Source organism: Mucor mucedo, assembly GCF_025094135.1.
Source record: "Mucor mucedo strain NRRL 3635 chromosome Unknown EV154scaffold_30, whole genome shotgun sequence".
Lineage (NCBI taxonomy): Eukaryota > Fungi > Mucoromycota > Mucoromycetes > Mucorales > Mucoraceae > Mucor > Mucor mucedo.
In genome coordinates this window covers 180,836-208,462 of record NW_026252314.1, presented here as the reverse complement: position 1 = coordinate 208,462, position 27,627 = coordinate 180,836, and the positions used below count along the sequence as shown (strand labels likewise).

General features: G+C 38.9%; 10 protein-coding genes across 10 annotated transcripts; 1 reads left to right on the top strand and 9 right to left on the bottom strand.

The window, feature by feature from the left end:
- Positions 1–230: 230 nt before the first annotated feature.
- EV154DRAFT_440780 (Sec63 Brl domain-containing protein) lies at positions 231–7,252 on the bottom strand. The gene is made up of 11 exons (XM_051596935.1): positions 6,994–7,252; positions 6,737–6,935; positions 6,308–6,684; positions 5,902–6,245; positions 5,745–5,837; positions 5,344–5,673; positions 4,852–5,281; positions 3,875–4,779; positions 1,026–3,818; positions 856–960; positions 231–774 (listed from the first exon to the last, which is right to left on the bottom strand). The coding sequence occupies exons 1-11, from the start codon at positions 7,199–7,201 to the stop codon at positions 343–345; spliced, it is 6,216 nt and encodes a 2,071-aa protein (XP_051459249.1). The 5' UTR covers positions 7,202–7,252; the 3' UTR covers positions 231–342.
- Positions 7,253–7,645: 393 nt separating this feature from the next.
- Positions 7,646–9,095, bottom strand: EV154DRAFT_503701 (uncharacterized protein). Its single transcript, XM_051600946.1, has 4 exons — positions 8,986–9,095; positions 8,690–8,920; positions 8,550–8,641; positions 7,646–8,496 (listed from the first exon to the last, which is right to left on the bottom strand). The coding sequence occupies exons 1-4, from the start codon at positions 9,067–9,069 to the stop codon at positions 7,683–7,685; spliced, it is 1,221 nt and encodes a 406-aa protein (XP_051459248.1). The 5' UTR covers positions 9,070–9,095; the 3' UTR covers positions 7,646–7,682.
- On the bottom strand, positions 9,096–10,988 carry EV154DRAFT_550392 (Mad3/BUB1 homology region 1-domain-containing protein). Its single transcript, XM_051604923.1, has 3 exons — positions 10,400–10,988; positions 9,461–10,347; positions 9,096–9,395 (listed from the first exon to the last, which is right to left on the bottom strand). The coding sequence occupies exons 1-3, from the start codon at positions 10,933–10,935 to the stop codon at positions 9,193–9,195; spliced, it is 1,626 nt and encodes a 541-aa protein (XP_051459247.1). The 5' UTR covers positions 10,936–10,988; the 3' UTR covers positions 9,096–9,192.
- A 486-nt stretch (positions 10,989–11,474) lies between these two features.
- Positions 11,475–13,683, top strand: EV154DRAFT_503698 (uncharacterized protein). The gene has a single exon (XM_051600945.1). It carries the CDS (start codon positions 11,676–11,678, stop codon positions 13,596–13,598), a length of 1,923 nt encoding a protein of 640 aa, XP_051459246.1. The 5' UTR covers positions 11,475–11,675; the 3' UTR covers positions 13,599–13,683.
- Positions 13,684–13,691: 8 nt separating this feature from the next.
- On the bottom strand, positions 13,692–14,605 carry EV154DRAFT_179737 (uncharacterized protein). Its single transcript, XM_051594229.1, has one exon. It carries the CDS (start codon positions 14,270–14,272, stop codon positions 13,742–13,744), a length of 531 nt encoding a protein of 176 aa, XP_051459245.1. The 5' UTR covers positions 14,273–14,605; the 3' UTR covers positions 13,692–13,741.
- Positions 14,471–15,383, bottom strand: EV154DRAFT_401113 (kinase-like domain-containing protein; the record flags this gene model as incomplete). Its single annotated transcript, XM_051595283.1, has 4 exons — positions 14,471–14,568; positions 14,653–14,802; positions 14,858–15,172; positions 15,236–15,383. Coding segments are annotated over 4 exons (711 nt in total), but the record flags the coding sequence as incomplete, so codon positions are not given.
- A 430-nt stretch (positions 15,384–15,813) lies between these two features.
- EV154DRAFT_537304 (Rho GTPase activation protein) lies at positions 15,814–19,206 on the bottom strand (the record flags this gene model as incomplete). Its single annotated transcript, XM_051604198.1, has 7 exons — positions 15,814–16,474; positions 16,529–17,048; positions 17,109–17,235; positions 17,289–17,355; positions 17,415–17,932; positions 17,989–18,899; positions 18,972–19,206. 7 exons carry the CDS (start codon positions 19,204–19,206, stop codon positions 15,814–15,816), a joined length of 3,039 nt encoding a protein of 1,012 aa, XP_051459243.1.
- Positions 19,207–19,630: 424 nt separating this feature from the next.
- EV154DRAFT_417883 (uncharacterized protein) lies at positions 19,631–20,196 on the bottom strand (the record flags this gene model as incomplete). The annotated part of the gene is made up of 3 exons (XM_051595816.1): positions 19,631–19,796; positions 19,858–19,969; positions 20,088–20,196. The coding sequence occupies 3 exons, from the start codon at positions 20,194–20,196 to the stop codon at positions 19,631–19,633; spliced, it is 387 nt and encodes a 128-aa protein (XP_051459242.1).
- A 318-nt stretch (positions 20,197–20,514) lies between these two features.
- Positions 20,515–23,122, bottom strand: EV154DRAFT_461912 (armadillo-type protein). The gene is made up of 9 exons (XM_051597572.1): positions 22,792–23,122; positions 22,572–22,723; positions 22,332–22,513; positions 22,204–22,270; positions 21,913–22,149; positions 21,585–21,844; positions 21,422–21,522; positions 21,026–21,363; positions 20,515–20,962 (listed from the first exon to the last, which is right to left on the bottom strand). Exons 1-9 carry the CDS (start codon positions 23,027–23,029, stop codon positions 20,702–20,704), a joined length of 1,836 nt encoding a protein of 611 aa, XP_051459241.1. The 5' UTR covers positions 23,030–23,122; the 3' UTR covers positions 20,515–20,701.
- A 1,779-nt stretch (positions 23,123–24,901) lies between these two features.
- Positions 24,902–27,623, bottom strand: EV154DRAFT_585356 (uncharacterized protein). Its single transcript, XM_051606755.1, has 4 exons — positions 27,072–27,623; positions 25,639–27,005; positions 25,565–25,576; positions 24,902–25,496 (listed from the first exon to the last, which is right to left on the bottom strand). Exons 1-4 carry the CDS (start codon positions 27,262–27,264, stop codon positions 25,071–25,073), a joined length of 1,998 nt encoding a protein of 665 aa, XP_051459240.1. The 5' UTR covers positions 27,265–27,623; the 3' UTR covers positions 24,902–25,070.
- Between the last annotated feature and the right edge of the window lie 4 nt (positions 27,624–27,627).

Here is a 27,627-nt window from a genome sequence, read left to right as displayed (position 1 = left end):
TCTGTGGATTAACTTGGAAAAATAGCTGTTGGTATAATACAGTTTCATTGTTGTCTTTTTGGGCTAGTTTGAACAATTTCGAACATGATACATTTTATGATACAATTACTTTATCTTGATATTTACACAATGCAAACAAGTTTTTTTTAAAACACGTAACACGTCAAACCAGAGCAGGAATTTACATCAGCTAAGCGGTAATTTAACGTGTTTTCAGCAACAAAAATCATATTTAATACACGTATGTGTGACAATTTATTATATATATGCACTCTACTATTTTAACGAGCTTCAGGCTTATTTAAATATTTAAATAGGCACTTACAAGTGGGTGCACACGACTTAGGAGTCTAAATCCATTCTTGTTTCGAATGGCATTTCAATTTCTTGGTTCAAACCAAGATAGCCATCGCTGACAAGATACAGAGTATATCTATGTTTGCCGATATGAGCAGGAGTATCAAAAGAAATACTTGAGCTAATTCTATGTCCTAAAGTTTCATTGGGACCATTACGCATACTGACACGCTTCAAACCTAACAATTCATCATTATTCGTGTCACCCAAAACCAGCCACCAAGATTCATATTGGGGTTTGGGGAATCGAGGGGAAAAGATTCTTCCATCGTGAGGTTTTTTCTTGCTGTCACGGGGAGTGATTCGGTTCAATTGCACCGAGATTTTATATGTGGTTTCTGGAATCAAATATGTCTTTTTTGTTTCAATTTCTGCTTTCACATTGATATTGGGAAGTCGACTAACCACACGTCGAATCTATTATATGACTCTTTGTTAGTTATACTTGTGATACCTTCCCCGCCCCACCCCCTTTATAAATATAAGACTTTGTATTACCTCGTCCACATTCCTTTCGTCTAAGTCGTTGACGTTAGAGAATATTTGCTTGATTTGGGTATCCGAGAGCCTCGTAAGTTCAGCTAATGACTTTACGGGTTTTCCCTAAAAAAGACAATGATTGTTACTTTTTACGTACAAACAAAAACATAAAAAGCGGTTTTTTTTACCTTGTGACGGATATGATGAAGCATTTTCTGTTGAATATGTGGCAACGTCAAAAGAGGAGACTCATCGTGCCAACGCGCCTGTTTGATACATTGAAGCATATTCATGATGGTCAAACTCGTGTTTAAAAAGCCACTATCTGCAGCCACGTCGATCATTGCTTGTGAGAAACGAATGGCCGAATCCAAAACGGTGATTTGATCCGTGATATAATCAGAACTAGGTAATGCGAGACGACTGATGTGAGCCTGGACCAGAACATAGGCCTTGACATGAGGACTGATAAAGTTGGGGGTGCCCTTGACATCATAAGGAATAAATTTCTCAATTTCTTGATTCAAAAGATCTTCTTGACAACGAGCAGGAAGTTCTTCGTATTCAGGAACATTACCCAAGATATCAAGAATGTCGTCCAAACCAGAAGCCTTGTGTACATGATCTCTGAAATGACGCACGGTTTGAGGATGAAGATAGTAATAAGAAGCGATGCGAGCGGAAATCAAAGGAACCAATTCAAAATCATCCACAACTTCCACGCACCCAGCATCGGCAAGTCGCGCTGTAACATCATTAATCGTGTTTGACAAAAACGTATCGACACCCTTTTGTGTCATATCATCCAATCCATAATAGGTAGGATTTTGTTGCAAACGTCTATAGAAGTAAGTCCAAGTCAAATAATCAAGTGCATCCTGCTTCGACTTGATGGTGCCACCGACAATTTCGGCGTTGATATGATCATCCAAAAACTTGTGAAGACTAGACTCCACAGGAAAAGGCTCGTGCAAAAACTTTTTGAAAAAGTTCTTCTTACTGTCTTGTACAAAGACACGAGAGATACCCGTGTTATCAAATTGAGGACGACCGGCACGACCCATCATTTGAAGAATATCCGTGATGGGGAAATCCACATAACGACGCTCCTTGTAGTTATAAAATTCGGTACCCTTAATAACGACCAAATGAGCAGGCAAATTGACACCCCAAGCCAAAGTACTAGTAGCGATTAAGATTTGGATCTTCATGTTCAAAAAGAGTTCTTCAACTACTTTTCGATCACTTTCCTTCAAACCTGCATGATGAAGACCAATACCAAATGCCAGTGACATACGGAGCGATTCATCCTGCACGCTATCCAAAATCATTTCCATCTCCATATCATCCATATGAAGCCATTGACGAGGGTTGTCTTCCATACCACAATACGCAATCAAATCTTGAGCAGTTAAACGTGTCTGACGACGGGAAGAAACAAACACAATCACAGGTTGTGTAGGTGAATGTGTCTTAATAGCAGCATAAGTAGGTTTGTTCATGGTAGCCATACGGGGGCAATAATGTTTTCCAGGGAAGCCATCAATATAAATCTCCAAAGGTACAGGACGAACAGAATGTCTGAAATTGAAAAGTCCAACCTTATCAATACCCAGCCAGTTTCCTAAATCGATGGCATTGGCAAGCGCAGTAGACAGGCCTACAATACGCACCTTCTTCTCCAATTGAGAACCAATGTAGTTCATACGCGAAACAATTACTTCAAGAATGGGACCACGATCACCACCAAGCAAATGAATTTCATCGATAATAACACAAGATACATTGCGGACATAACTACGCTTTTGCCAACTACGACTGATACCATCCCATTTTTCAGGTGTAGTGATAATAATATCGGCAGCTTCAATTGTCTTGAGATCCGGGGTCACATCACCTGTTAATTCCACAAGCTTCTTGTTCATCGGACCAGTTAAACGCTTACCCCAATCACCGACTCTTTCTTTCACAAGGGCCTTCATAGGAGCAATATAAACTACCTTGGATCCAGGACGATCTCTGAAGGCAGCCCACATAACTAATTCAGCGGCTACAGTCTTACCGGAACCTGTAGGAGCACCCACAAGAGCGTTACTATCAGTGTTATATAAGGTGTGGAAAATTTGAGTTTGTACAGGATTGAAATGAGTAAATCTCTTTGCGCAAATGTTTTCCAGTACTTCATTCTTGAGAGCTGTGATAGGAAGTGGTTGCAAATCAAGTAAGTCCGTATGAGGAGGGTAGAGTTCGGGTAAAATCAAATGTTGGAAAGAGATGGGAAGGATAGTCTCAGCGCCTAACCAACGATCCGAGACAGCACGAACGTAAATTTGTGAAGGAAGAGGTTCAACCAAAGGGACAGTAAATTGAATCTTGACTGGTTCACCAAACTGTTTCTTGTAAAGTAAGAAATATTCCGTGTAATAAATCTCGACATTATCAGAGTCTTCTGCCCAAATATACCAAGGTTCAACACTACCATGAATACGGTCGTTCCAAACAAAATCGGGCGTGATAGTAAGCTCCACATTTAAGACGTTACGAGTAATAGGTGCGATGCGCGCATCCAGGATAAGCATAGGAAACTCATCTACACATTTAGAAATAGTCATTCCCATACGTTTATGGTGGACAAGTTCGCCTAATTCATTCGGATCCATATCACGCATTTCTTCAATAGACACTTCGTGTGTACGGTTTTCAATTTTGCCAATGATATCATGAGGTAATCCCATTTGACGCAAAGGATGTTGGAAAGTCCACATGCGTTTATCAACAGCCTTATTGATCTGTAACAATACGGAGGCTGTAGGACCCCAGTTTCTGTTTAAGGCGATCTCAAACAATGCACGAGCAATACGACTCGAGTTCTGAGCAACATACGCACAATCGGAAACAAGTGCGAAATCTTCGATATATGCGTTAGAGACATAGGATTGCAGTAAAATGTTGACCTTGCCGTGAGTATCTTCTGTGCCACCCTATTATATATTTAAGTTAAGTTATCCATTCATAGCAATTGTAATCCTATATTTACCCTGATATCACACGCACAAGAGTTTTCCAAAAGTTTCTTCAACTCTTGATGTTCAGTGTCTCGAGATTTAATCTGATCAAATTCCGAACTCATACTCATCATGGACAGAACATCTGCTTCAGTCATACGAGGTTTCATCATGGTGTTGAAAATTTCGATACTGGTATGCTTGATATAAAAGTTGGAAGAGATACGACCGAGATCTTTGGGAATCAAATATCCCGTATTTTCATCAAAAACAATCATTTGACATTTCGCTAATTTACGAGCGGCCATCGTGATAATTTCATGGCGTTTACGACCCAGTAAAGGATCATTAAGAGGTTCACTGTTATCCATACCATAAATCATGGGGTTTTTCTTCATACGCACATACAAGTAAGTGTAACTAAGCCACGTAACCGCTTCATCCACATTGGTGACCGTACCTAAAGAAATTTCGGCGTTGAGGTTATCGACAATGTTCTCAATAAATTTAGATTCGATAGGATGTTGTTGAGTGATGGCTGAGATATAATGCGACAATCGATCGTGTGTAGTCAAGATATAGCCTACACCATGCGTTTCATACTGAGGACGACCAGCACGACCGAAAATTTGGAGGACATCCAGAATAGATAAATCGATATAGCTACCCTTGGTAGAATCATACACTTGAGTACCCTTGATAACAACGGCATAAGCAGGCAAATTAACACCCCAGGCAAGTGTTGCGGTACAGCAAAGAACTTTAAGGGCACCTTCTTGGAACATCCTTTCGGTCATGGTACGATCGGATCTAAGCATACCAGCATGATGAATACCAAAACCATATTGAAATAGTTCTTTCATTTCCTTGTTTCGAGACTTTGCTATATCTCTCTTAAACTGAGTATACTTGGATGATTCTGAGCAGTCGAAATAATCTTTGCAGAAAAAAAATATTAATACCATTATTTAGATGTATGAGGTACAGGTAGAAAAAAAAAGAGGATTACCTCCAAGGGATTCAGTGGCTACTTCCTCTCGTAGCATTTGGGCAGTTTTTACAGTTTCTTTTCGTGCATGAACAAAAACCATGACTTGATGGCCATCTTTCACGAGCTCGGAAACTTTGTCGAAACAAGCACGGTTCATTCTTTCGTTAGATGGAAGCGTATTTGGTTTTCCCTTGATACCCAAGAAATGCTGCTCTAAAGGAACGGGTCTGAAGCCGTTATCAAAGTAGAATAAACCTTGATATGGATTCACCCTTAAGAAGGCAGCGACATCAAGATAATTAGGAAGTGTGGCGGAAAGACCAACAATACGAATCAAAGATTGACTGGATTCGACTTGACGAAGTGTTCGAGCAATGATACTTTCGATGACAGCACCACGATCTTCGTGTAAAAGATGAACTTCATCAATAATCAACAATTTGACTTTCTACAAAGTGATATCATGTTGAGATGCACTTGCTTTAAAAACACAAGAATTTAAAAAAATACCTGAGTCAGCTCCACATCACCAGTACCTTTTCTAGTGATTACATCCCACTTCTCGGGCGTTGTTACAATAAATTGGGTGGAGCTAATTTCGGCCTTCGTCAATTGCATATCACCCGTTAATTCGCGCACACTGACACCTAAGAACTTTAATCTCTTTCCCATCTTTTCAACAATTTCAGCAGCAAGCGCTTTCATAGGAGCAACGTAAATGATTTTAAAATCGTTTTTGGCAATGGTGAAATCGATTTCTGTAGTGCCTTTTCTAGGGGGAGGGGAACAATGCTGGGCAATACAACGAAGCACAGTTAACATAGCAACATCAGTTTTACCCTATGCAGAAAAAAGAAGTATCTGTAAGTATTAGAAAAAAGCATTCCTATCATGGTTTCTTATTGTCTTACCGCACCAGTGGGAGCACAAACAAGCATGTTCTCGTTCGTTTCGTAGGCTACAGGATATACAATGGATTGAACTCTGTTAAGAGTTTCGTAAGCCTACCGAAAAAAAAAAAAAGATTAATTTTTGAACCCTTGTCAGTTCTTAGGTGTATAGACTAACTTTAAATGCGCCTCTAGATAAACTATCAAGTTCATTGATGTCAATGAGTTTCTCGCCAAAACGAATAGGTGCTTTCTTAGGTACAGGAATGATGGTTTCTTCATAATCGTTGAATTCTTCGCGTACAGTACCAGCGGGTAATGCGTAACGTGTGCCAAATAATGATAAAGTGCCTCCTTGCTGACTTGCTTGATACACATGGGGATAATTGACAGCTGCTTTAGTCTTGTAGTTGGAACTGAATAAAGGTGTTTCACTGGCGCTAATAAGTGCATCCTCTCTGGCTTGTCTCAACGCCTCTCCATCAAATCCCAAAATACTCATAGAGACCGAGTTCGCATCATCTAATATTTCATTTTTTAATATATCTGTTCTAGATGTAGAAAAATTTTCATCCCAAATCTACCTTCAACTCTGTTATTAGCCTTCAAGGCTTTCTTTTGCTCTTTTCTCTGTCTCTTTTCCTCTCGTATTTCCTTTTCTGATTGAACAGTGAATTGAGGACCATAGGCAGGACGACGGGGTTCGATAGGAGCGGAGGTTTTTCCTTTAGGTTGCTGTTCGTCATAGTCAGACATTCGAATGATATTATGTACAATGGTGGAACGGTTCAATATCAAGTCGGATATGAAATCAAATGCTTGATATCCTAACAGTTCAACGAGGGATGCTTGGATACTTTCGTCGCTGTCTCCGGATCGAATTACGGTAAATACATCTGCACACAATTGATGTGCATTTAATCCCAAGTCTGGGTTTTCTGAAATATATTTACTAGCTTGTCTAATAAAAAGGTCAATGGGTTGTTATAAAAATAATCACTGCTATCTCTTACTGTAAAAGCCAATTACGATCATATACAGCTGCGTTGTTTTTACTAGCGTGAGTTATAGTTTCCACTGCTTGTTTTTGGACGGCAGGCGTAACTATTTCTTCTTCTTCTTCTTCTTCTTCTTCTTCTTCTGCTAAATTGATAAATGGTTTATCGGGGGCGTGAAATTCAATGTCACTTCCAAAAGTAATCTCGGTGACACCTAATGCAAGTGAATTAGTTGTAGCTCCAAGTCTATCATATTTGCAATACCACTTTACCTTCTGTCGCAACATGATTCTTTTCGTATTTCTCGACAAGATCGACAAAAGCCTCTACTGTTTCACTCCAATTCTTGCTATTTACAGGTGTGGAGGAGGATACGAAATCAGTAGGTTGAGATTTGGCTTTGCCTTTTCCCTTGGAGCTAGGCTTACTCGTTGCCAGTAGCTGATGAAGGACAGAACTAAATGGCGTGGTACTGACCATTTATTTAATGTGTTATAATGTAATTGAGCAGTTCAAGAGAAAAAATAAGTTGGAAACATTCATTTTATACTCAAATGAATTTGTCGCGCAGCACTGGCTTTTAAATTCTTTTCGACAAACACTGCGGCGCATATCTCATTTCCCGGTTGTCACAATTTGTGCTGCTTTCAACAATAAACATCGCTGGTATGTTCCTCTATGTCATCTTTATTTTTGACGTGTTTCTTGCCCGTCTTTGTAATTTAAAGAACTATTTTTATTATCAGTTTTCATAAGAAAGGCGTCACAAACATTTGGGCAATGAGCATAAAGATTAGGCGGAAGCAGATAATCCTGCAGTAGAAGGACTCTTAGTTGTTAGTTATTATTGTACTATCATCTCAAAACAGATAGTACACGAATAATAATAATAATAATAATAATAATAAAAAGATCTAGGATTCGTATAGCTCTATAATGTACTTTTTTTATTTTTACTTCTTTACTTCCAATCATCATCGTCATCATCGTCATCGTCGTCGCTTTGCATAGCGGTTTTTCTTTGTTGAAGCACAGCAGCAAGACTAGAGGCCATACTTTCGTTCGTATTACTACTGTTAGACATGGCACTTGGGGATCTGCTACTACTGCTGGGTGTGGATTTGAGTGTACCACCTTTCTTTAAAGATCCGAATCCACCGGTAGATCGAATAGCAGCCATAAGATCACTACGCCCACCACCCGGCGCTGCTGGGGGTTTGGGTATAGGTGATGATTTTGGAGATGCGGTAGCGTTACTATTAGGGGGAGGGGGAGGGGGAGGGGCAGGAGCATTCATCATGGGTGGAGGCGGTGGTGGAGGTGGAGCATTCATCATGGGTGGTGGGGGTGGAGCCGGAGGGGAATTATTCTTCATGGGAGGAGGGGGAGGAGCTGAAGGGTGAGTATTAAATGACGGTATAGATGGGGTTTGTCTTAAACCACGATTGGGAAGAGGTGGGGGAGGTGGGCCAGCTGGACTTCTGCTCTTCATAGGTGGTATAGGTGGGGGAGGCATATTATTTCTAGTTGATCTTCTAGAAGGAGGTGGTGGTGGTGGAGGTGGTGCTCTTCTATTGGTATTCGTAGTGGATGCTTCCTTCTTACTATTTCGGTACTGCTGAATAAAGCTTTGAATAAAATCTTGGTTTTGATCAATGTCAGCCGCTGAAAAATCATCTAATTTCTCTAGTTCCTTCAGGATTGCAAGTATCTCTGGATCATTATTATCAATGGTAAACCCCTTTCCTGGTATATAGCTCACACGTCCAACATCGCTACTAAATAGAATAATTAGTATTTAAATATGGAGGAAGAAACCCGTTCTTACCTCTTCTTGTGTTTGGCCTCCCTGCTAGTCAGTTTCTCATGAAATAAGTCCGCCTCTCCTCCATGAACGAAAAGGATACCAGCAAGACAATCCTACGAGAGAAAGTCAGTAAATATAAGCAACATATATTGACTACTTACATCAGTCTCAAAAGTATGGAAGTAAGCACAGTCCTTAACGTACTGAAAACCCTCATATAACTCCTGTTCCCAAATGACACCCTTACCATCCTCCATGTCAATCAGTCGAATATAGTGAGCGTTATTCTTATTTCGATCTTTACAAAAAGCTACGGCACCCCATAACCCCGAGTATTTCCATGTGTTATTATTAGCTATATATAGACGAGCAACGGCAGCTATGAAGATATTCTACAACGACAACAAAAAAGAAGGTGAGTCGGTCATCAGGAAAAAGAATTCAGGTACAAACATACAGAAGAGGTTAAGGCATCTCTGACGATTCGTTTGTCTTCTACTCTTGGAAGAGTAGCTGATTTCTGTGCCTTGGTTGATTTCATTCAATTACTTTTTATTTTATTTTTGGAAACAAGGAAAGGAAAAGGAAATAGGAACGTGGTATTCAAGTCGCCCCTTTTTTTTTTTAAACTGGGTGGAATTTAGCGGACTTCACAACTGCTAATTTACTCGTTCTCATTAATGGTATGCTTTCTTTTAATAGGAACACGTTCAAACGGGCTTGTCCATGTCACATCTTCATCATCGGGATAACCTGGATTCTGCCCAAATAACTGTTGATTTACAAGTTCCCTGGCGTTTCTTGTTTCTGTAGTATAACCTATATCTGGCATCTCGAAATTTCGTTGTTTCTTAAACAATTCAAATCCTATGCAAACAGAAGTGTTTAATTTCCAACTTGAGCATCTGTTTTTATGTATATATATATATTACCATCCCCTGGAACATCCTTTGGTTTCTCGTATTTAATCCCCTGATAATGTATCCTATCCTCCTCGAAACAGGCTAGGCTATGTGTTGCTTTTGATACCGCAATAATTTCCATTTGACCTTTTGTGTTATGTGATTCGAAATATATTTGTTCGTTTTGTTTGAAATGCTTCTCCAGTCTTTTTCGATGTTCTTTCTCGACATTTAAGCGTGTTTGAGAATTCACACCGTGAGCTAATACTGATCCTTCAATTATTGTGAGATCGTCTGACGATGAATCCGGATTGATGCCAGAGTGCTGCCTTGGGGGTCTCTTTTTTGGTTCCGGCTCCATATCATCTCTAAATATAACAAAAGGTTGATGTACTGGCTCTTTCCTCTCTGCCTGTGGTATAGTGACGCCTACAAAGTCTGCCGCTGTACGCCTATTCTCAGCCCTATCAATTTTTGAACGAGTTGGCTTAAATATATGACCTGTTGGATCATTTCTAGATAAAGATGGTGGTGGTGGTGTAGTTAGTGATGAACTACTAGATGGTTCATCCCTAAATACTGTAAATGAAGACTCTGATTTTGAGGTACTAGGACCATCATTTCCAAATGACATTCGAGTAGTTGAAGGTGATCCATGAGCAGCCTGTATACCTGCCCGTACGTTGGCTGGCACTGAATACCTTGAACGGCTGTCAGATTTATGTCCAAGCATTGACCGACCTTGTTGCTTCAACAAATTCATTTGTTTCTTTGCATCACTTTCTCTACTAATTATTCCTCGCGCTATTCTCTGATCCACTCTTAATATCAGACTCTCGAGGTTCTTTTTTAATTTTTTGGCACCACGCACGTTTCTTCCTATGCCTGATTGATAAACCTTGATGGCGTCTTCATGCCTACAAGGATACATAAGTATGTGTATACTTATTTTTTAAAAGCAAGTTTTACCTGTCCAGACTTTCTAGGTGTGATGCGTATTCATGGTAAAACTCACCTGAATCACACCCAATTTTATTCCTGACAAGAAAAGAAAAGATCTCTAGCGGCTCCTCCACCCACTTTGAATACTCAATGCACAGCTTTAAATATCTAACATCGTTTTTGTAACGTGGTTCTTTTGCAAAACGATTGGTCGCGTCGTGTAAAAGTGTCTCGAGGTCATTACTACCATAACCGTCAGGCGTCATTTCAACTAGCCATTCTGCATATTCAATATAGTCCATCAACGGGTCAAAGGATTCATCGTCGTTTTCTGTTTTCTCTTTAAAGGCTTGCTTCTTTTGTTTTAGTGCTACTTCGCGTTCGGCTCTACTCATGGACAGAGCTGTCGTCAATGCCCTTATACTCCTGCCTTGTTTCCTTGATCGTATATTCTCTTGAAAGTCCTCGACGAGAGCTGCTTTGGGTGTGGCATCAAGGATAGCTTTTTGTTCTTCTTCTGTCATTTTCAAGAGTGCCTCATGTTGTTCCAATGTCAAATCCATTATGAGCTTATGAAATTGTAGAAAAAAAAACAAATTAAAAATTAATAGGAGAGCTGAGTGTTCAAGAAAAAAAAAAAAAAAAAAAAAAAACTACGTCACAGCATCAACAAAATAGAGTTTGTTGATGCTGTTCATGCAGTAACACACTCTGTTCTCAAAAGTAGAGTGCTAAAGCGCCATGTAGTTGGCTGGTAGCCACTGAAATAGCTAGTTTCAGACACAAAAAGTGGCCTTGATCCAACGATTACATGTAAAAAACAGGATAAAAGTGTTCCTGTTTAATTGGAAATAGATAGACAGGTTTTGTTACTGTCTATCTTGTGCATGTTACACTAAATAAATCCAGTTTTGATTAATTTCGAAAAAATGAAGTGCATGAAAATTGCAATTGTAACTAACAAGGTAACAAATACTTGCAAGTAACAAAAATAACCTTTTTTTCTTTTTTTTGTACATTTATGTATAAATATATCGAGATCTAAAAAAAGACGGAAAAAACAGCTAAAGGATACGCTCGGGAAATATGAGGAAATGGTGATACAAATGACAGGATAAACGGTCAGCAAATTTACATTTTTTTATCTTTCTTTTTTTAAATATTATCATTCTTCTTTTTTTCTTTTCTTAGGCCTTTGAACTTATTACACTCCTTTTAAATAAAACACAGTAAAAAAAATTCATTTTCTAAGCATACACAGTTCAAATAGCCAGTAAAATCGACAACTTAAAAGTACGACGACATGACCCTAACATTAAATGAATCGGACATTGTTCAACCTGATTCAGACATTAACACATCATCTCAAGTCGAATTCGAAAAGCTCAGCATAAAGTCAACCGACACCCCTGAGAATGTTTCGAGCACTGTCACGCCTCAAAAGCCATTAATATACACAAACTCTAATATTGTTTTAAAGCCTGACGACGTCGTGTCACCAGGATCTGTAAATTCCTCGGTCAGTGGCTCTCCAACAATAAGCACAAACTCTCCACGCCTCATTGTGCAACCTCAACAACGTTCACCTTCTTTTCAAAATGCTAGGCCACTTCAATATTCACCCTCCTTTCAAAATCATAGACCTCTTCAGTATTCGCCTTCCTTCCAACGTCCTCCTCCTTTTCAAAATGGAATGCCTCATCAAAGACCTTATCCGTACAATCCTGGTCTAAGTAGACAACCCACTGCTTATTATGCTGATCATAGGCCTCCTCCTCCTTCTCAACAGTTTCAGTATAGACAGGGTGCTCCGTTACCGCCACAACCCATGATGTCAGGCCCATCATTATCTCCACCTCAACAGCAACAAAATAATATGCGTCCACCCCCTCCACCAACTCATAATTACTATCCAAATAATAATAATGCTTATAATCCTCAAATGAGACCCATCATACCTCCAACATTCAATAACAATTCTTCAGCTACCATCGTACAATCCCAAGATGGATCTTATCTAGCTGATAGCTCAGTTGCTGTAGCAAATTCTGCTGGTAAAAAACCCAAGGGGAGTCATTTCCCGCCTGCCAACAAGGAGACACTAGCCATGTACCGTAAAGAAGCGGAAGGAAATAATCCTCATGCCTCTCTAGAATTAGCAAAGTTTTTGGTCGAAGCAGCAAATCAATTACGCCCTGATGAACAAGATCCAAAACGTACAAAGAGAGCACGTGAAGCCATGTTGATGGAAGCACAAAAAATCTGCAAAAAACTGGCTGCGCATTCTGGAATGGGTAAACAGGGTTATGCAGATGCTCAATTTTATTTGGCCAATTGTTACGGTACAGGTGCTATGGGACTTCAGACAGATCCCGATAAGGCCTTTGCTCTCTATATTCAAGGATCCAAACAAAGTCATCCTGATTGTACATTTAGGGCCGCTGTTTGTTACGAAGTGGGAGCGGGCACCAAAAGAGACAAGAACCACGCAATCCAGTTTTATAGAAAGGCTGCTAATTTGGGAAATAGTGTAGCCATGTACAAATTAGGCATGATTTTATTAAAAGGGTTCCTTGGTCAACCTAAAAATCCCCGTGAAGGTATCTCTTGGTTAAAACGTGCCTCTCAACAGGCTGATGAAGATCATCCGCATGCTTTACATGAATTAGGTTTGGCCTTTGAAAAAGAAGGTGTCCCTTCTGTCATTCCCGATCTCAACTATGCCCGTGAGTTGTTTACTCAGGCTGCTCAATACGGATACGCCCCATCTCAGTTTAAACTAGGTCTGGCATATGAAAATGGCTTTTTAAATTGTCCTGTAGATCCTAGACGCTCAATTGCATGGTATTCAAAAGCTGCTGAGCAAGGAGATCTGGAAGCTGAGTTTGCTCTTTCTGGCTGGTATCTGACTGGTGCAGAAGGTGTGTTGCCTCAAAGTGATGCCGAAGCTTACTTATGGGCTCGCAAGGCTGCTGATAAAGGCAATGCAAAAGCTGAGTATGCTGTAGGTTATTACACAGAAACGGGTACAGGCGTAAGACCAAATTTAGAAGAAGCTAAGCGTTGGTATATGCGTGCTGCTGCACAGAATTACCGAAGAGCAATGCAACGTTTGACAGAACTTAAATATAGTGGGGCACGACAACAACAAAGACGAAAACACACGCGTGATGACAATAACACATCTTCTAATAATTCCAAGGATTCGGAATGTACCATTATGTAAATTCATATTTAGACCCTTTTCTCCCATATACTTTCGCTTTTTTTTTTAAAAAATATATATACAATTAAATAATAAATAATCATCATCATTATATAATAAAAGGGTGGGTGGGGGTATCATTACCACTTGTTTTATTGATTTATTTACCAATCTTTACTTAAATGTCTCTCCAAGGCTCTATAATCAGCATTTGAGGGCCCAACAAGTGTACGTCTTTTACCTACATGGATGTCACTATCATCGCTATCCATTAATTTCATATCGTCCTCATCCATATCCTCTGGTTCTCCAACAAATTGTTCGGGATTCATAACCATATATTGAAATTGGCTTGGATCTGGAGGTTGTTGAAACACATCTCTTCCTTGTTGTGCGGCATGAATCGCATTTAAATTAGCTTCAGTCACAAAAGCGGAAGATGGAGTAGATATGGAACTTCCGGTGTAACGACGAGAGGGTTGCGAGTTTACCGAGGACATGGAATGTTGTCTAAAAGCATCATGTTCCAAACCTTTACTCCTCATCACTTCCTCTACAATACATTGGCGCAAGACATGTTCACTTTCAATCAATTCAAAGCTCTCGAAATCAAAGGGTTGACTACATTCTACCTCTTCTGCTGGATCTCTAACAGCAGCCACAAACGGATGCTCTAATCCAGCATTTGCTGTCATTCTTTTCGAAGGGTCCAAACAAAGCAGGTTTTGAAGTAAATCGAGAGCTTCGGTGGGAGCATGGGGGAATACAATACGGAAATCAATCGGTTCTGTGGGAGGAGGCAAACCACTTTCATCACGTAAGTTTTTAATATATTCAGTGACAGAAGAGGAATTGTCCCAGAATGAAGTATCATGAGGTAACCCTAAAATACCGACAATCTTGTGCAGTTGGTCAACATAATCTGTACCTTTAAATAACACTTTTCGGCCCAATAGTTCTGCCAAGATACAACCAACAGACCATAGATCAACTTTTTCTTTATTGTTAGTATACACCACAGACAACTAAAGAGAAAAAATAAAAAACTTACTAGACTTATCGTAGGTGTTCCGACTCAGCATGATTTCAGGAGCTCTATACCAACGAGTGACTACATAATGTGTCATATACTGCGATTCTACATGATCTGAAGGACTGACAAACCCACGGGCCATACCAAAATCACAAATCCTCAAGTCGCAATTTTCATTAACCAGAATGTTTGCTATGGAAGAGATGTTAGCAGAAGCATGATGAAACGTATCTTGAATGTATTCTACCTGGTTTTAAATCACGGTGAAGTACGTTGGCACTATGGATAAATTTTAAACCTGAAAACAGTTGGTACATAAACCATTGATAATGTACTGCTTCTAGTTCAAGCTTTGAATGAATAATATCTGCCATGGTAGTATCACAACAAGATTGTATTAAGTAAACTTCATTGAATGTTCTAGGATCGACAATGTCCATGGCTCGTAAATCAATGATGCGTGGATGACCATTTAAATGTTGAAGCAATTTCATTTCCCGTAAACAACGTTTCGTAATTAACTTTTTGTCAAATATATGACGACATTTTTTAATAGCAACAACTAAAGTTTATGTCAATATGGAATAAACCCCCCAACTTTCTTTCTTTTTTTCTTTTTTTTTACCTTCATTGGTATTTACATTGAGGGCACTACAAACAGATCCATATGATCCTGCACCTACTTTTCGAATGATTTTGTACTGCTTATGGATAGTAAACTTTTCCTGACTATTTTCGATAGTAACTGTATAAAAATCATCTGATTTAAGCATATAAATAAAGCGGAAAGGAAAAAGGGAAGGACCAAGAAAGGTGCGAAAGTCTATTTTAAAAAAAAAAGAATAACATTATCGTGTAACCGTTGTCTGGGATGTGTAGTTTATTACTCATAAACAGCAGTTTTTACTCTTGTAATTTTTTTTTGATTTTATTCTTTCTAATCGCTCTGCAACAAGGGTATAAACACCCATATCTGAAAACATTAAAATATCATCTTGACAGAAATAGTAAGTAGGAAGACTGCAAATAATCTAGAAATTTTGGAAGATCCTCAAATTTGTTTATTTACACTACAAATTGTGTATCACCTGTTGAGCAAAAAAGAAAAAAAGAAAGGAAAAAAAAAAGATATAAATACAATTATGCGTAGAACCTAGTACAAGAAAAACTGAGTATAAATAGTACAAGATCATCGTAATTCACTTACTTTTTGTTGATTAGATAGATTAACAAATTCACGTTTACTTTGGCCATGCCATCCAGGACAGTAACCGTCTGAACACCTTCAAACTGGGTCTGCAAAAGCTCTTCATAACGCAGATCTACTTGAACTGAAGACATTGGCCAGCCGGAATAACTTCCTTCAATCGTAATAATTCCTGCTTGGTCCATCGATAGAATAATAGGAATACGATCATAATGTCTCTTAGGGATACCCATCAACTCCAAAATTACATTTCGTTCAAATAACTGTTTGGCAGTATACTTGTAGGAACCGAACTTGGGTACTAACCCTAATTTTTGCAAACCCCGCATATGGAAATATTGACGTGTAAAAGGAAAGATAAACTTTTGTTTCTTCCCCCGCTTGGTTGCCATAGATGTCATACAGCTATTCAAATATCCCTCGTACGAATTGCCTTGCTCAAGCAAATAATCCCTCTTTTCCTTTAAATGGTTCAATGTCAGCTTCATACGTGCTAATTCCCGGTCACGTTGTAATCGCCGCGTATTTTTTCCCGTAATATCACGAGCAATCATGTTGATCACATCTTGATAGGCATTATTATTAGCAATCACTTTGCAAGTCTCCAAATGTACTACAAGCCTGCTTGCAATGCGCTTGAGTTGGAAAAAGGAAATGCTAAGAAAAACTGTCAGGTGCCTGGATTTAGATAGATCGTTCATTTTGCTTTACCTTTGTAAATCCAAGGGGTCTTCCGACTGTCCGAGTTTTAGATAGCGTCTTTTTGTGATAACGGTATGATCCTCTGCTCCTTCTAAAAACTCTTGTGATTTAAATTTAGTCCAAACTCTTTCGTGATCCGTTGATACCGCTTCTTGGAAAATATGTGCTAAATCCTTTCCACTTTGAATTTTGATGACATAAATGACAAGTCGTTTGGTGTCAACCAATAATTGTTGAAGACGGGCTGTAGGGTCCATGGGAATATCGTCACAGTTGTTGGTCAATGTCAAGCAGACCATTGTTTCAGGTAGTTCGGTATCGGGATGATAAATAGAAGGTCCAATTTCCTTGCAGATATCGTGAAGAATACCAGATCCTTCAGGCTCGATCATATCCAAATTATGTTCCAATGTATAATGTAAATGGAATAACTCTTTGGGTGACAGATACACAACAGGCTTGTGTGTGTTGGTCTGATCAGTTAAAGCATGCATTCCAAAATAGCTTTCTGGGTCTTCAACATCAGTCACTGCAACCTTTTGGTTTAGATGGGGGCGTTATTATATACATATATTTATAGTACACTTACGTTCCAAAAACCACTCTCCAAAGCGATGACCTGCATCTGCAACATATTCATTTAAAGGAGCTAAAAAAATATCATGTGCATCTTCAAACACAGAACCACTTGATATATGTTGCAACATTTTAGAGACCTAAAAGGAGAATAATTAGCATCTGAAGACGGCAATATCGACTCTTGATTTACCTCTGCCAAATTTTTCCTTTGTACAGGATTAATAACAGCATCAATCACGTCATATTGCTCGGGTGCACTAATTCAATCTAGGTCAGATTAATCATGATAAAATATAGATAACATACGGAAACTTACACAATAGCAGGGTTCAAATAACGATAATAGATAAAGTTACCAATGATACGGATGATACGTTCATGAGGCTCATCCGAAAAATTTTCTTCCAAAATCAATCTTAACTCTCTTGCAACTACGCGTATACCATAGGGAACAGTATCTACAGTAGACGTGACGGCAGCAAAGAATTGTTCGGTAATCTCCCTGAGGTTACGTAAATGAATCACAAAGGTATCTCTTACTTCTGAGTCAGAGAGTGCGTCTTGAGAAGTAACAGCATGGGTACGGAGGGATGGCATACCAGTTCTAGATTCCTCATCGTTAATTGCCTTGTGATATATACTAACTGGATCCGTTTCAAGATCCAAGAAATCATTATGGACAACTTCGTTGACAAGAGGAGTTAAAAGCGTGCGGAAGAACTCTCTTTCTTTTGCTCCTCGATTCGTTTGAACAACAAGTTTCATAAACGTATAGTTTCCACGCATAAACTCTTGAGTGCTTTGTACATCTTTCATTTCTTCGGCGATACAATACTGTAAATAGACATGTTAGTATGAAATTATAAAAACAAGCAGTTCTGTAGGTTTACCTTGCAAAGATTAATCAGCAAAAACTCTTCACGCGCATTTGTTGCATAGCCGAAAAGGGACAGAACGGTAGACTCGATCAATTTGTGGCTTGAATAATGACCTAGATCTTGTCTGTTTGTCATGGATAACAGTCTAGCCAAATACTTTGGTTCGGTTTGTAGAACATAGATGAGCTTTTGATACGATTCAAGTCTCTGTCTACTCTCCTTGTCGATACCAGCAAAGGAGAAGGGGTTTGTTTGGTTATTTTTAGCAGCTAATTGGCTCAAGATACGCTGCTGCTCTTTTTTCTTTTTAAAGGCACCACTGTGTTTCAAAACTTCGTCGATGGAAATAGCATTTTTCAAAAAGAGAGCGATTTGAATATCAAGCACATTAATATGGGAATCTAATTGGTTGTTCTCCCGTATGTTCTCAATCACTTGCTGGCGCATATCTTCCAACTCCAATTCACGATCAAAGTCAAGGTCACTGTCATCCAAAAGATGAATAAAACTTTTGACGGTGCTGATAGAAGGATTGGAGTCTGTGGTTAATTTCCTGTAGGCGTTTCCATGTAGTTTATTCTTGACAAAACTTTGGACCTTAACAATCTTCTCGATATGTGATTTGTAGTAATCAATTGTTTGTTGGTATTTGAGTCGGACCAGAAATCCACGGGAAATACTTTGCAACTTGATGATGAAATTACTGTGATCGATCAATTCAGACTTGTAACTTGCAATTTTTGCGCGGGTATTATTTCCACGGACACGGGATTGAATTCGTGTCATCAGATCGTTAAAATGGGTCGATTGGTGAACGTTCTGGATCATAGTAAATTCCTTCCGAGCGAGCCATCCTCGCGCAAAGTCTTGACATTTAATAAGCTTGGCGTGGTTTATGTCATCAGACCAGTAATCCTCGAATCCTACGTATAAAAAAAAAAGAGGCGAAAACAAAATTAAGCACTCTTGTTGGCATTATTTTACTCAGTCCTTACCTTCTTCCTCATCGACTGGAAATTCGGTAATAGATAATTGGGAGTGCTCCGAATCAGAATCTTCATCTTCAATAATCAAATCCGGTGTATGGATAGTACGAGATAGAGTGTTAAACATCGGGTAGTTATCAAAACCAGGCATTTGTCTAAAACTATAATCATCGTCACAATCCTCAGCATCGAATTCATTCAACTCTCGACGCAAAGAGTTACCAATGTTCCTAAAATTGGGCATTGTTACACCCGATAGATCCAAGTGAAGCTGCGTTTTGCTTAATTCCTCATCTAGGAGAGTTTTTATTTTTCTTTGTTTAAAAAAATCTACCGACAGGTTTTTTGGATTGATGATTACTTACTAGTAAATTGAAGTTGTCCCAACAAGTTTTTAATATTTGGCGCCATGTTTCTTCTTGATAACAAATGACTATGACACAGTCTCATTAAGAAAAGTTACAGGGTACATGAACAGAAAGAGAAAAAAATTACCTAAGGGCATGGATACAGTAAATCACTTTCGGAATGTTTTTTTTCTCATAAAGATCAGTTAGTTCAAACCAGAAGATTTGAGGTAGTCGAACAACTTTCAGTGCATCGAAAAAGTAATTGATGTTGTCCGAATGACGAAATTGAAGCTTGGAGTCCTAAAAAAGTGAGTTCAGTTATATGATGAACCGAAACAAATGTATATGGTGTACCTGAAATATTTTGCGCGCAATACCGGGAGAAAACCATTCGGAGAGTTTGGCCAAAACAATACCATTTCGCATGGATTCCTCCAGCTTGATGATGGGATCAATTTCATACTGTAAACAATCTTCTATCCATCTAGATTTAACGGAAGATTTTTATAAGAAAATGTGGAGAAATAATAAAGACTCTTTCTTACTCTTTTGCTTCTCCAATGTGACAAAGATACTCATAGGCTAACAAATTGTTTCTTTGTTTGTCCATCCATTGACTGGTGTTGATCCTTTCATCTTTTTGAAGTCGGATACGACCTATAAAATTCGTTAGCATGTGATACAACAAACATCACATGTTGATTTACCTTGCATTCCTATTGGTGATGTTAGCAAAACAATTATATTCCGAAAAAAAAAAAGCATAGTAACTTACCAACTACGTCTTGAGCATCCTCAGTAATGGTGGGTATATGAAGATCTGTAAGGCCTTTTTTACCGGCCATAACAGATAGCCTTTTCAAAGGATTCGGCTGTGTTGCCATTTTTCAAACAAACAAAAAATAAAAAGGGTTTCAGGGAGAAAGGGGGTGCGTTGTTTGTTTATTTTGTAGGACGAGAGCAGTAGAATGTATTATTCTAAACAGCAATTAGATTGTGTTTAAAAAAATAGAGGGTATAATAAATGAAAAGAAGAGAGAAAGAAGATAAATAGGTTTTTGGGTTATTATAAGCAGCCCTTGTCAAATGCATTCCTTACATAGAATAGTAGTAAAAATAATTCGATTTTGACAAGTTGCCAAGTGACGATTATTGCATGAGAGAAATAGTCCGATGTGCCTGTGTGCGCCACTTTCCCCCTCTATAGTTTATGTATTTCATTTTTCTTTATTTGATATTTAGAAAAAAGTTTCATTTTTAATCAAGCTCATTACTACTACGAAAGACTACTACAATTTACATTTAGAGAAAAATAAGACAAGTTGTGAGGACGGATGTGGTGTGTGGGTGTGTGGGTGTGTGTATGCGTGTTACTGAAAAAAAGAAAAATTAAACATTGCTTTCCAATGCTCTTGTAGCGAAAAATTTAACATCAACATCTTGGTCTGTGCTAAGCTTTTCAAGAGTAGGTTTAACAGAGCTATTGACAAGCTCAGTTGTGCTGGGATCTTTTTTCAATAATGGTATCAAGGTCTCCAATGACTTAGCAACATTAAAACGGATATTGGGAATGGGGTCTTTGGACATTTCAGTAATTGTAGGAAGAATAGATTCTTTAACCATGATGGGAGTTAAAGCTTCCGCCATTGTCTAATAACATACACGTCAATTTTTTTTTAAAAATAAATGTAAGACTTGGGAATATACACTTACTGTCAATGCAAAAATTGTGGTCATTCTATGCAAGTAATTCTCATCTGTTGTCATTTTCATCACTTCAGGGATAATAGCAGTCTTTGCCCATTCAGCACCGAAAACTTCCGTGAGCTTCATTAAATTTACAGTGGCAGCTTCACGGATAGAGAATACAAGATCACGAAGCCAAGACATGCACAAGTCCAAAAGTTTCTCTTCGAAAAACTTGGATCCGAATTGTTTAGCCAAAAGAGGGATATACTCAATAATGGCCAAACGAATACGCCATTGCTTATCTTCTGACAACTCAACAATGGCAGGAAGCAAAGCTTGAGAAACGCGCTCGATTCCAATAGCTTCAAATAATTGTGTTTAGACTGACTGCCAAACATTTTTTTTTCTGTTATGATTTACCTTTGTTGATGGTCTCCAAGTTGGAAATAACATTTAAACGAACATCGGGGAACTCATCTGTCAATTGTTGCAAGAATAAAGGTAACAAGTATTCCATAGTACTAATTTTCATTGTGAGTAAAACTGATACACTTCCTAAGCATAAGCATAGTACAAAACTTACGCGTCTTGACCAATGATAGGAGCTAATCCACTGATGTCTTTTGCAAGAGCAGCACGAGCATGCTGGTTCTCGTCAGTCACAAGTAACTTTACACAAGGTAAAAGATCTTGGAGGATGACGGTCTTATCGACGAGCTTGGCATAGCCAGGAATTTGACTGGCAGCAGCAGTTCTAACTTCACCTTCTGAATCCTTCAACATGTTGACAAATGCAGTTGTAAAGTTTTCTCTGGCAATTTCCTGTCCAAATGCATCTGCAAGCTACATAAATTAAAATTGAGTTCCTTCTTTTCTTTTTCATCCATCTTTTCATGTATATTAACACGAACCTCGACATATTTAGAAGCAACCATGTATCTGACTCTCCAACCTTTATCGTTCGACAATGAAGTGAAAGCAGGTAACAAGAGTTCTTTGGTTTGCTCCTTTGACAAACGGTTTGCAAGTGCAACCAAAACCTCGACTGTTAAAAGACGAACAGAATCTTGGTCATCTTGGGCTAATTTTTGGAATAATGGAATGACGGTTACAAGTACATCTTCTGCGGAAACTTCACTAACAAGATTCTACAAGATGATGTCAGTAGCCGAATCTTTACTTTGTTTTCGCAAATGTGTTACCACTAAAGCCTTTGCAGCAGCTCTTCTGACCATGGGACTATCATCCTCTGCCAATTGTGTGAACAAACTAAATCAAGATGGTTAGGAAACATTAGCATGAACTCTGTAATGTTTTAAAAAAAACCTACGTCTTTAATTCGGCTTGAAGAGTGGGAGAAGCTCTCTTGTAAACAGATACATAAAGACCAGTAGCAGATGTTCTACTGGTAAACCAATCTCCAACACTCAATCTCTTGAGAAGAGGAACGAAATATTTCTCCAAGTGATCCTCGGGTAAAATCTCTGCAATGTGACAAAGAGATGCAACAGCCTATGGGTTCTTTCAATAAGGAGAAAGGACGAAATAAAGTTGAAATGAGGTATGTTACCTTATCTCTAACAGAAGCCTCCTCGACTGCAGCAATGTTTTCCAAAGGAGGTAAAAGGTAATGAGCACATTCAGCACCACCAACAGCCTCGACTAATTTACCAAGCTCTTCAGCCAAAGCTAATAAAACGTCATCCTCGTCGTCAATAGACTCTACATAAAATGTTAGATATATGGATAAAAAACACGTAAAAAAAGGGAGAAAGCTGAAGAGAAAGTACCTTGAAGAAAGGGAATGAGCTCATTTCTGGTTCTTTCAATGCCGAGAGCATTAGCAATAACGTCAAGTTTCTTAATGGAGTTGAGTCTGAAAGTAACGTCTTCGTGTTTGAGCTCATCAATTAAGGTAGCAACGTTAGTACTCTCTTCAGTTATAGCAGGGGGATCTTCATCCATAAACTCAGTAGCAGGAACTGTTGTGTTAGTATCAATATCCATATCGGTAGGGTTTAAAGGCATGCTGACTATATATTTGCGTTTAAAAAATAAAAGTAGATGGTGGTATTACTTCAAAAAAAAATAAAAATAAAAAGAGAAGAAAAAACAAGAGGGAGAAGCACACACGAAAAAAAACCGAAATCATGACGTGGTCCGATTGTTACATATTTCTCAAAAATTGTTCGCGGGCTTTTAAAGTCATGAGCTCTTAGGAGCCCATCAATGAGCACAATGAGAACAAATGAATGTCATTTTCGGACAGAATAAGGATATCTTTTAAACAAAATCTTGTGAGACATATATTTAACAATTTTATGGTGTCAATAATCCACATTGATAGGTTTTTGAGCAGCCTTCTGGGTATTTCTGTGTTGGGATTGTACATGCCTTTACACTTGATCAACAAATATGTATTTAACCAACCGTGCTCAACTATTTAACGTATATATAGAATTTAGCATGTAAGTAACAAAATAGTTAAATTTATTGAACGACCAATCTTTTCTTATTTATAAAAAGGCGGGTAACACCAAACAACTTGTAGTTGAATCACTACAAACAATGATAATAGTAGGCAATGCTGTTACCATATTTTGATTCATTCGTATTACCATGAACAGTTTGCACCACTGAATCTTAATGTCAACTTATCCAAAAAACCTGGACTTACGTTGATATCAATCAAAAAAAAAAAAAAAAAAAAAAATAGAAGTCAACGTCGATAAGTCCCGTTTTTTAAACCACATCAAATAAAATAAAACCAATATTTTTTATAACTGTGAATAATGCATGAGTACTATATTTCTGTTATCAAACCACCAATAATGTTTAAGTCTACATATTTACCAATTACTACATCATCAACCATCCTCTCTAAAAAAACATCCTAAAGATTATACAGCTTGACCTTGAAATAGTTTAGTTTTTGTCATTTGATTGCATTACTATATGAACTGTATTGCCATTGGTAAATAACTGTATTTTATTGCGTGCCTCCTCCCAAGTTTTATGAACTGAAATATTTTCCTTCTTCAAAACCTTACAGTCATCTTTGACCTTGCAATCGGCAAAATCCAAAAGTGTAGTTTTTAAAACAATAGAAATAAACTAGGCACTACAAATTCATGCAATTGTTCAAAAATCCTTTATAGACGGATAAACAATTACCCGCTGAAAGCAATTTATTTATTCTGGCATCCTCTGTTCACAAGATTGAACACGCTTTGCTAAATAACCTTATTGTATTTGTTGTAATTTCTGTATGGTTTCTTAAAAAAATAAAAAACGCCTGTTACAAAACAAATTACCTTGTTCGTATTAATGAATTTAAACAAGCGCATTTACATACTCGTAAGCAGATCTGAACATAGTTAAAAAGTAATTGTTACAATGAACAAGAACATCTCACACAAAAAAAAGAGCCCATTTCCGCCCTACAATTATTCTTATTTGGTCCCCTAGTTTTATAGGCCAATTATTTCCAATCAGATCTACTTCATTTGTGGCATTCTCATACCCCTAGCTTCATTGTCTAATTTTAATGCGATTCTTCTATGCACTCACGGTTCTTTTTTAGCCAGTTTTTATGTCTGTAGTGAAAAGTTATAAATATGATGAAAAAAAATTAAAATAAACAATAACACCCCTGATGTTGTTGGGTCCAAGATAAAAGCCATAAAATGAATAATGAAACGCATAATCAGATATGAATGGCATGTAAACAGTGGTATGAAGAAGATTGACAACACATCTCAAGAAAAAGAACACATGAACAAAAGGAGATCTACACATATGTTTAAACATTTTTGTTGCCTACTGTAAATATTAAATTGTTACACAATTGGACAAAATTAAAATATTTTAAACATTTTGACAGACAATAAAGAATGAAGAGGTTAAAAGAGATTTATTAAATTAGATATAAACAAAAATTGGTTATATGTCGAAGGGAATTAAACTTTGAGAGATTTTTTTTTAAATTAAAATGGGAATATAGACGAAAGTCGAATATATCGGGAGGGGTAAGAAAAAAACTTTGGTATTGTTTTACGTAATGTAAAATTTAGAAAGCGGGTAAAGAAGGAGCGGCCTTTTTAACGTCCTTGACAGCGGAAGCAACACCAGTAGGAGCAGCAGCACTGGCAGCGTCACCAACAGCACCAGTAGCAGAGGCAACGGGGTCAGCAGAACCAGAGGCAGAGGCAGAACCACTGGCAGATCCAGCCTTCTTCTTATCAGCAAGACCCTTAAGGGCCTCAGCAAGACCACCAGCACCAGCAGCACCAGTAGGCTTGGCCTTAACCTTATCAAGGAGATCCTTAAGATCAACGTCACCAGCAGCACCAGCGGCACCACCATGAGCAAGAGAAGCACTAATTTCATCCTTAATGTTGGAGATGATCATGCTACCAAGGTAGTCAGCAATAGGGTTGCTTTCTTCACGGCCAAAGGCAGCTTCAGAGATTTGAGGAGAGTCAGCACGACGAGCCTATATGGAAGAAAAAGGAAGGTTAATATGATGTCAACAAACAATTGTACAGAAAGAGTTAAACTCACGAGAGAAGGAGCCTAAAAAAAGTTTAAAATATTAATAAAAGAATTTGACATGTGAAATTGTAATATGAACTTACAGCAGAAGCAGAGGCAGAGGCATGGTGAGAAGCCCAAGCAGAGTATGCACCAGCAGAACGAGCTCTTAAGACAGGATTAGCAGAAGCGGAGGGAGCGGCAGAGGCACTGAGAGAAACTTCAGAGGCAGAGACAATATCGTCTTGTGCAGAGTAGACATTGGATTGAGAAGGCTCTTCAGCCATCTCGGCGTATTCACCATCCATATCATAGATAGCACGCTTTTGGAGGCCGGGGCCATAGCTGTAGCTGTATCCACCGGATGAACCATCATTGCTACCAGGTCCGTAGCTATAACTGTAACCACCATCAGATGATCCACCACCGCTGGAAAATCCACCACCAGTAAGACCACCAGTAAGACCACCGGATCCACCACCAGTAAGACCACCAGTAAGACCACCGTCACCAGTCAGACCACCAGTCAAACCACCGGTCAAACCACCAGATCCACCACCGGATCCACCACCAGTTAAACCACCAGTCAAACCACCAGTCAAACCGCTAGCTAAATCACCAGCACCGTGAACAGCTCCCTTGACACCATCGACTAAACCACCAGTCAAGCCACCGGTCAAACCATTGGCCAAATCACCAGCACCGTCGACAACACCATTGACAGCACCCTTAGCACCATCAACAACACCGTTGACACCACCAGCAAGACCGCCAACCAAGTTGGAACCGGCATCGAGAACACCATTGGCAGCACCAGTGACACCGTCAATCAAACCATTACTCAAACCACCAGTCAAACCACCAGTCAAACCCTTGGCCAAGTCACCAGCACCACTGATAGCACCTGAAGCAGCACCCTTAGCACTATCAGCCAAACCACTGATTCCTCCACCGCCAGATAAACCGCCAGATAAACCGCCGGATAAACCACCAGTTAAACCGCTCAAGGCACCACCGATGCCGCCGGATAAACCAGACAAACCACTGGGAGAAAGAACATGGCTAACAGCAGAACCGGCACCTTGAACAATATCACCGGCACCATTAGCAAGAGCACCAGCAGCAGCACCGGCACCGCTAATAACGTTACCAACACCGGCACCAAGGATAGGAGTGACAGCCTTACCAGCAAGATCAGCAGCACCAGCAACAAGACTACCGACACCATCAGCAGCACTGTTGATAACCTTACCGGCACCATCAACGGCAGCACCAACAGGGGCAGTAACAGCGCCAACAACATGGCTAGCAGCACCGGCAACACCGCCTAAAAGCTTACCGGCAAGATCAAGGGGGTTAGAGATACCAAAGAGAGCCTCTTCGACCTCGCTGGAAGAGAGAGGAGCAGCGGGGTGCATGATGTTGCTCAAGAAAGCATTGATTTCCTCAAGCATGACATCAGGATGGATTTCTGAAAAGTAAAAGTAAAAAAGTTAATTATCTGACAGAAACTGCTAGACCAAAAAAAAAAACTTACCTTTAGCATTAGCCTCAACAATCATGGATGCAACAGCAGCAGGAGCGTAGTCTGAAGCTGAAGCAACGGCAGCAGGAATAATATGGGAAGCCTTCAAAGCCTCTTTGACTTGTTCAACGGAAGCGTGATCGAGGGCACTGATACCCATGATCATAGCAGTGGTGGCGACCATATAAGTAGTAAGATTGACCATATTAAAGAGCTGTTAGAATGTTTGTAGAACTAATGAAGAAAAAAAATTATTTTGGCTAGAAATTCGAACCTTTTTATATGGAATCAATCTCAAGAAGACATTCCTTTCAATCCTTCTATTTTATTTTTTTGTTTGTTAACATTTGAATAAAAATATCCCTATTAGATAATGAATGTTTGAAAAGGAATGACAATTTCATGCAGTCGATGTCTATATTCACCGCATACTTGGGTTGTTTTTAATTGACGAAAAGTTGACAACGCTTAATGTTTTGTGTACACACACACACAATTTTTTCATTGGTTTAAAAAATGTCCCACACTGTTTGTTTAATTGTAGGGATCGCCATTTTAGGGTATAGAT